This window comes from Meriones unguiculatus, chromosome 18 (genome assembly GCF_030254825.1).
Source record: "Meriones unguiculatus strain TT.TT164.6M chromosome 18, Bangor_MerUng_6.1, whole genome shotgun sequence".
In the NCBI taxonomy this organism is placed as follows: domain Eukaryota; kingdom Metazoa; phylum Chordata; class Mammalia; order Rodentia; family Muridae; genus Meriones; species Meriones unguiculatus.
The window spans coordinates 21,211,469-21,220,079 of NC_083365.1; the positions used below are offsets into that span (position 1 = coordinate 21,211,469).

The 8,611-nt window shown below is 42.7% G+C and overlaps 1 protein-coding gene across 4 annotated transcripts; it reads left to right on the plus strand.

Moving 5' to 3' along the window:
• Positions 1–18: 18 nt before the first annotated feature.
• Positions 19–5,441, plus strand: Lrrc57 (leucine rich repeat containing 57). 4 transcript variants are annotated; one of them, XM_021639384.2, is made up of 6 exons: positions 19–141; positions 385–490; positions 590–728; positions 1,355–1,623; positions 3,746–3,931; positions 4,391–5,441. In XM_021639384.2, exons 2-6 carry the CDS (start codon positions 407–409, stop codon positions 4,430–4,432), a joined length of 720 nt encoding a protein of 239 aa, XP_021495059.1. In that variant the 5' UTR covers positions 19–141; positions 385–406; the 3' UTR covers positions 4,433–5,441. The 4 variants fall into 4 exon arrangements, with proteins under 4 accessions (XP_021495059.1, XP_021495060.1, XP_021495058.1 ...); XM_021639385.2 differs by having other exon boundaries at positions 31–134; XM_021639383.2 differs by having other exon boundaries at positions 83–220.
• The last annotated feature ends 3,170 nt before the right edge of the window (positions 5,442–8,611 follow it).

The following is an 8,611-nucleotide window of genomic DNA, read 5'->3' on the forward strand; positions in this document are numbered from 1 at the left end:
GGGGTACACGGCGAACGGTCGCGCGGCTTGATGATGTCACAGGGCGTTCCTGCCCGGGCGGAAGCCCTGGGAGCGCGTCTCAGGCGAGCGCGGGTCCCCGGTGTTCCCTGGCGGAGCCTTCTCTGCACTGAGCGGTCGGAGGCGAGTCTCCCTGTTCCGGCAGCGGCTCTCGGAGGTTCCCTGGCTCTTAGCTTGGCTGCCGCTGCAGCCGGACCTTGGGGTAGCGCTGTCTGCTCTCCTGCTTTCTTCTTGCCACTCTTGGGCTGGCCCCTGGGAAGTAGGGATAGGCAGAAGGTGACAACTGGGACGGGAGACCCGAACGGGAGGTTTACGAGGTGGCTCTGGGTGTCTAGACTGGGCGGTGACAGCTGTTCTTTCCCGCAGGGAACTGAGCCGCAGCGCTAGGATGGGAAACAGTGCCCTCCGCGCTCATGTGGAAACAGCGCAGAAAACTGGTGTCTTTCAGCTTAAGGACCGTGGTCTGACCGAGGTGAGACGTGAGGGGACCCGGGCAAGAAACTAAAAGGTAGAGGGGTGGCGAAGCCTATTGGTGCGGGATTTTTTCCATGTTGTGAACTCCTTTCTCCAGTTCCCCTCAGAGTTGCAGAAGCTAACAAGCAACCTTAGGACCATCGATTTGTCCAACAACAAGATCGACAGCTTACCGCCTCTACTAATAGGAAAGTTCACTCTGCTGAAGAGCCTCTCCCTCAACAACAACAAACTGAGTATGGCTTTTGCGCCTGGGCAGCTTTTGCTAGTTGATCAGTAGTCCTGAAGGGTGTTTTTCCTCTTACAAACTGATTTTGTTATTAAATCAGTTCAGGGGATGCAGAATGTTGAGTATTGAAGCCTTTTGCCTCTTGCAATTAAATATACAAGCTTCCTTGGGTAGCATCATCATTCTTACTAGGTTAATATGGACTTGGAAGACCTTTGGGATGCAATGTAAACAGTTACATAATTTGGGTGTCAGAGTGGAAATGGGAGGATCTTCCAAACCTCCCCAGATTGTTGTTAGAATATACCTAAGGCCCTTTACTCAACGAACTCATTATACACATAAGCACTTTTCTGCACTTTGATGGCTTCTTAATCTTCTGAACACTGTTGGTAAAGCGTGGTATGTGAGAACTCTATGTAAGAAGCTGGGCCTGGTGATTTAGGTCTGCAACCCCAGCTACTCCAAAGGCTGAGGCAGGAGGATCATAATTTCAAGGCCAGCCTAAACAGCTTAATCAGAACCTGTTTCAGAATTAACAATAAAAAGATGAAGCAGGCCGCCATACTGTCTTTTTATAAGCTTCCTTAGTTCCATCAGATTCAGGGTTTTAATTTTTTTTTTCTTCACTAGCTATTCTACCAGATGAATTATGCAATCTGAAGAAACTCGAGACACTGAGTCTAAACAACAACCACCTGAGAGAGCTCCCATCTACCTTTGGGAACCTCTCTGCTCTGAAGACTCTGAGCCTCTCTGGGAACCAGTTGGGAGCACTGCCACCCCAACTTTGTAGCCTTCGACATCTAGATGTCGTAGATCTCTCTAAAAACCAGATTCGCAGTATTCCTGACATGGTTGGGGAGCTGCAAGCCATCGAACTCAATCTCAACCAGAACCAGGTCTATACTGTGTGTGTGTGTGTGTGTGTGTGTGTGTGTGTGTATGTGTGTATGTGTCCTGCCCCCTTCCCCAGTGTACATTGGGTGTATGGTCTTCTAATTCCTGTTCCTTAAACGATAATTTTGGAGTTGGGTATCAGAAACTAAAATAAGTTCTGTAAGCTGAACTTATTTCAGTGTGCAGTATCATGGAGTAGGTTGATAGTGGCTATGTAACGGTCTTGCAGGAGTTTGAGGAAGGTTGAGCAGAGCAACAGGGTAAGATAATTACAAAAAAAAAAAAAACTATTGAAAGTTTTACAGATAATTCAGTTCCTTTTCACACCCCCAATCATTTAGTGAGGAGCAATGTCAGGGATCATATAGTGTAGCAACGAGATATCAGACATTGCTGAAAAATCCCTAAGTGTGATAGTTTTTCTGGAGCTAGGTTACCACTGGACAACTTTACATTTGAAATGTTTGCCTTGTTTTGAAGCTTCTAGGTTAACATCTGTCTGGAGAAGCACTCTGCCCTACACATGAGGTAGTGATGAAAGAGATCTGAGACTAGGTAGCCTTTAGTTTTCAGCATCTATGCTCCTACATATGTACAACTCAGTAGATTAGCTACTACACACATCACTGTGCTAGACTGTAGTTAACATAATAGTCAGGCTTTGAGGTTGGGGTTTGGGTTTTGTTTTGTCTTTTCCCTGAGATTTTTAGGAAAAAATTGTCATTGTTTAAGCACCAAGAATTCATTGATAACTCATTCCACATACATTACTGCTGGACCCATGGTTTCTCAGACCTTACTTGGATGGCTTCAGGGAGCTTACGGCCACTTTAGTGTTTTTGAGATCTAAGAGTATGCATTTTCAGTAAGTTCCCAGGTAGTGGACAGGAATTTAGTGACCTGGGGCTAGACAGCTGAGTGGCACAATAATTGTGTAACACACATCAGACTCTGGTTTATCCTGCAGCATGGGAGGGAAAAGACTTGGAGAATTTAATGGGTCAAAGAAATGAATGGGCCAGAGACAAAGTGTTGGTTGGTATTGACCTGGAGGACCTACACAACACTGGACAGGCTGATCATATCACATGGATCATCCAAATGTTTTAGTGAGAATTGTAGCTATAAAACTGACCTAGAGATTAGTTAACAGGACCGTTGATACAGATTTTTGAGGTCACAAGCGAAATGGTTTTAGGAATTTTTTTTTTAAGGAGACGGTTAAGAATGTTAAACAGTGAAGCATTCGGGATTTATTTCTATTTGAAAAGGATTCTTAAGTAGCTGGGCATGGTGGTGCACCCCTGTAATCGCAGCACTCAGGGAGGCAGAGGCAGGTGGATCTCTGTGAGTTCAAGGCCTGAACTACAAAGCAAGTCCATGAGAGACAGGCTACAGAGAGAAACCCTGTCTCAAAAATAAAAAAAAAAAAGAAAAAAAATAATTAAGACATAAAAAGGGGTCAGGTGGTGGTTAAGCACACCTTTCATCCCAGCACTTGGGAGGCAGAGGCAGAGGCAGAGGCAGGTGGAGCTATGTGAATTGGAGGCAAGCCTGGTCTACAGAGAGTTCTAGGCCAGCCAGTGCTGCACAGAGAAACCCTGTCTCGAAAAAAACAAACATCACACACACAAATTGGATGCTGCCCTCCCCACCCCCCAAAAAAAAAATCAGGAGAAATTCAAAAGAGGAAAACTCAAGTGTCATTCACAAGAGGGAGTCTCAAGAAATGGATGGATAGTCCAGTTAGATGCAGCAGCACATGGGAAGCATGGAATATTGGCTTTGGCAATAGAGCGGCGTGGTAGGTACCAAAGTATTCATGTTTTTTTCTGAGTTGCAGCTCACTGGTAAACTTTTCCTTAAACTTACATGATCCTCATTAATTTCTATACTAAATGTACAGCGCTTTTATTATTAGTTTTTATTTCTGAAAAGCTACTGGTAACCTTCAAATAATTTGAAAGTGGAGGAGTAACAGAAGGTATGTAACAGAGGCTTCTGTCATGAGTAGGTAGTGAGAAAATGGAGGCGGTGAAAAACTAGGACACAGTCAAGATTTGTTTCAGTGTAGTAAAGTAGCCATTATGTTCCTTGTCCTCTTACTGCTTTGTTGTTCAACAGATATCTCAGATCTCTGTGAAGATATCCTGCTGTCCACGACTCAAAGTCCTCCGCCTGGAAGAGAACTGCCTTGAGCTCAGTATGCTTCCACAGAGCATCCTTAGCGACTCCCAAATTTGCCTGCTTGCTGTGGAAGGCAATCTCTTTGAAATAAAGAAACTTCGAGAACTGGAGGGTTATGATAAGGTATGTATTAGCATCTTCTTCATTTCTAGTACCTGCCCCAGAAGAAAAAAAAATGCTGAGATAACTCGGTGATATCTACAGTTAAGCATCTGACAGGTTCATATTTTGGAGGTAGTTTTAAGACTCAGCCAGATAGTGTCAAGATGACTTTCTCCATGTACTGTTTATTGCAAAGCATCTTTTGATGTTTTCTAGCAAAATACATAAAAAAAGTTAATGTGCTTTAATAATTAAGTACATTTTGCTAGATATGGTAGCATGGCTTTAATCCTAGTGCTTGGGAGGCAGAGGCAGGCAGATCTCTGTGACTTCAAGGCCAGCCAGGACTACAGAGTGTGACTCTTGTCTCAAAAGAAAGTGAAAAGTAAACTTTGTTATGAAAAGAACCTAAGTTAAAAAGTATCCTTGTATTTGCCCATACCAAAATGCCATATGTGTAATTTTCTTTTGTGTTTTTAGTACATGGACAGGTTCACTGCCACCAAGAAGAAGTTTGCGTGATGTTCTCCAGGACCATGGGAACCTTAAAGGACACTGACTTAAAACCTCTGTTGGAATCTGGCTGGGTCAGAGGCTGCTGATATTGGAGACACTCCAGATCACTTAATAACTTTGTTTCCTTTTGAGAACATCTCAGATAAGCTAAAGAGGACTTAGGAGTAGGGGACAAGAAGAGCCTTTGATTTTGAGCCGTGCATAGGGCGGTGGCCAGTGCTGATCTTCACACCGTCATTAGCTGGGCTCTGAGAAGCCAGTAGGCGACTGCTGTTGGCGCAGTGAGGGAGCGTGGCCTGGTAACGCAATGACCCCGTGCTGCAGCTTGAGCTTTCGCTGAGTTGCGGATCACCAGCTCTCATAAAGCCAGTTACCACAGCACCTTCGTGTTCACACTTCCTGTTTTCATGGAATTCTAACCCCTGGGAACTCGGAAGGTTAGGGACGCACTTTTTTGTTCCAGTCCATCAGTCCAATAGCAGTGTTTACACGTGGAACTTGGGATGTACATACGTATGTAGCTATCTTAAAGAGAGCTTTGTCGAAAGGAGCACCAACACAACAGCCACCGAAGAATGTTTCCCCAAGGCTGCAGTAGCAATTTTTTGTTTTTTTAACTATTGCAGGTGCCTTATTGGTAAAGAGCTCTGAAGAGCTAAAACTATATGCAAAAATTGTAATTTTTTTTTTTTAGACAGGTTTTTGCTATGTAGCCCAGGCTGGCCTCAGACTCACAATCTCCCTGCCTCATCCCCACTAAGTACTGGGATTACAGGCATGCACCACTCTCAGCCTACTTGTAAGATTTTAAATGAATTTTAATAATCAAGATTTTCCTGAAGCTTTGTTAAAAATCATGTGTTAACTTCTGGTAATTTCTCCCCTTTTTGTATTTATAACTGCACTAATCAAATTACCTTCAAGAATACATTGCTACAATATTTTAAAATAACCTATGTTTATCATGGTTATTCTCTGAATGAGAAAATACACTAAATAAAGTATTTTTAATGAACTTTGTCTGGAAGAAATGTTAATCATTTAAAGAAGAATTTTTAACCTGTTAAGTGGTCCTTTGTTCTCTGAAAGTAAACTGGGTACTGTAAAAAAAAAAAAAAAAGGAAACTGGGAAGATATGTTTCATGCTCTTGTTTGCTTTTATGGCAATGAAATCTTTTGATGTCACAGTCATTTCTGAGGTATAGGGAATCATGCTTAGAGAATTTCAGATTGTCACTGGTAAGAACATTGTAAAGCTATTGCTGGGACTGTTTTCTGAAGTCTTGTCTCTGAGCAGTTAGCATTTCTTTTAGCATTTTACAAAGTGCCTCTCATCTAAGAAATCTGAACTTACAAATAACTTACATGTATTCATTTGTGTTCCCCACTCCTGTAAGAATGAGTAAGTACCACCTTTTACAGTCTCATTGCATGTCCAAATATACCAGATTATACTGCTCCAGAATGCCTTCTTGTTATTCAGTCAGAAATGCCCTCTCTCACTTCCTTGGTCCTGTCTGCGTCTAAGCTCCTTCTCTGAATCTAATCCGAATTAATTCCCCATCTGCTGATAGAATGCGTTCCATATCCTATATTTATCTCTCTTGCTAAAGTGCTTAAGGCTAAAAACTATACAAAGGGATTGGAGAGATATCTTTAGATTAAAAGTACATGTTCCTATGTCATGGTGGTTCTAACACCCTCTTCTGGCTTTTGTGGACACTAGGTACACATGTGCTGCACATACCTACAAGCAGGCCTAACACCCATACACAAAATCTTAAAAAACAAACAAACAAAAAACCCTACCCAATATGCCTTAAGTTTTAGTTTGGTTTGGACTCCAAAAGCCTGGAGTAAGGTCACGGACTCTGTTCTTGGAGGGATGAAGGTATAGATCCAAGTTTGTTACTTAATAGCTTTCTGGGCAATTTAAATATAATGTAAATATAAACATTTCTCAAGTACATGTTATATTGAAAAGGTATATAAATGTGACACAGCAAGAACTCAAACAAGCCATTTATCTTATCTATGAAGAGGCAAAGACAACAACAAATGACCAATCAGTGACTTTAGGATAAAGAACTTGAATATCAATATGAGAAATATAAATCAAAGTGGGAACTTAATCAGAATAACTTGGACTTTTAATGGGCGCACCCAGGAAACCAACATTCAAATCTCTTTTTTTTAAAAGATCTGAATTACAATTATTTTATGTGCATGTGTACAAATGCTTGCATACGCCACGGCACACGGGGAAGTCAGAGGACAACTTTTAGGAGTTGGCTTTCTTCGACCATGTAGGTCCTAGAGATCAAGCTTGGGTTGTCAGGCTTGGCAGTGCCCTTCCCTGCTGAGCCACGTGACTGCCCGGCCCTACCTTCTTCGAGAAGGGTTTCACACATCCCAGGCTGTCCTAAAACTCACTGAGCTGAGGATGGCCTTGAGCTCCTGATCCTTAGTGCTAAGACTGGAGGGGCACGACACCAGACCTGGGTTATGTGGTGATACACAACTCAACCCAGGGATTCCTGTATATCAGGCAGGCACCCCAGGGACTCAGTGATTCGACAGCCACAATCCTAGAAATTTAATTTTAAATGCTCATTATAGGATGTCTAGAATGTAGACATTTAAGTTAATGGAAGAGTCTCATTGCATATGTGATAAGCAAAGAGTTGAGTGGTAAGGAAAGATCAAGAGTTGAAATGAGAATAAAGGATAAATTAAACTGAAGAAAGGATGAAATAGGTATGGCTGTACAACTCCTAAGGTGGAATTTGAGCTTTACCATTAAAAAAAAAAAAAAAAAAAAAAAAAACTTAGTATGAAGTTGGGTGTAGTGACTCAATGTCAGCATCTGTGGAAAAGAGACTGGTGGATCTCTACAGGTTTGAGGCCAGCCAGAGAACCACGGAGAAACCCAGTTAAAAAAAAAAAATTCGTTTTTTTTTTTTTTTAATTATTTTATGTGCATTGTGTTCTGCCTGAATGTATGTCTGTGTGAGGGTGTCAGATGTCCTGGACCTGGAGTTACAGACAGTTGTGAGCTTGCCATGTGGGTGCTGGGAATTGGACTCAGGACCTCTGGAAGAGCACCCAGTGCTCTTAACGGCTGAGCCATCTCTCCAGCCCTGAGATGTTATTTTTTAAAATTATTTTTATTAGTTTATTCACTTTGTATCCCCCTGTACCTCTCTCCCCCCTCCCCTCCCAATCCTACCTTCCCTCTTCCCCACCCATGTCCCTCTCCCAGTCCACTGAAAAGGGAGGTCCTCCTTCCCTTCCCTCTGACCCTGGTCTATCAGGTCTTATCAGGAGTGGCTGCATTGTCGTCTTCTGTGGCCTGGTAAGGCTGCTCCCCCCTCAGGGGAGGTGATCAAAGAGCAGGCCAATCAGTTCATGTCCCCATTACTATGGAGGCCACTTGGATACTGAACTGCCATAGGTAGCTACCTCTGTGCAGGAGTTCCAGGCCATCTCCATGAGTGGCAGAATGCTAGTTCTTAACTGTAGTCACAGATACTGTATTCAAGGTCACAAAACTAGAAAATGAACCGAAAACTGAACCCAGATGACTCCAGCTTGTGCTAACTACTTGCTATCATATCTCAACCATAATGAAAAGGTGGGCATGATGGCTCAGCAGGCAAATGTCCTTGCTGCCAGCTTCTGTACTTTCTTTTCTGGGGAATGACTATGTTGTCTTTCATCAAATTTAGACAAATATTTGAACAAAAGGAGCTCCCTCCATTCTAGTGAAAAGTTATCATTCATGACCTTTAAATCTGACAGGCACTGTTCTAAGTTTTGTTTTATTGGGGGTTTGGGGGGACAGTGTACTGTTTTTTGATATAATTTAGCTTAGGCTGGTCCACAACTCACTGTGTAGATCAATTCTGCCTCAGGTTCTCAAATGTTGGGCTTACCAGTGTGGCTCCTCTAAGAGATTTCTAGGCATCACCAGTCTGTGAATTAGGTTATGAAGCAGGAGTCACTAATTCCCATTCCCAGGGATGGAAACCAAGGCACAGAAATAGGCACACATTCTCACAAGCCAGAAAGAGCAAAGGGGAAACTGACAACTGGCTGCTTTACTGTGGATTCTCACCAAATTTTCCTTGGATACTGCCTATCAGCACCATTCCTTTAGCCAGATTAGCATGGTAAGTTTTTAAA

Bases quoted from the DNA above. Each gene is read 5' to 3' on its own strand.
- Lrrc57 (XM_021639385.2), top strand. From the start codon at position 31: ATGATGTCACAGGGCGTTCCTGCCCGGGCGGAAGCCCTGGGAGCGCGT. The intron at 135-384 runs GTCGGAGGCGAG...TCTTTCCCGCAG, and splicing joins AGCCTTCTCTGCACTGAGCG to GGAACTGAGCCGCAGCGCTA. The intron at 1,624-3,745 runs GTCTATACTGTG...GTTGTTCAACAG, and splicing joins TCAATCTCAACCAGAACCAG to ATATCTCAGATCTCTGTGAA.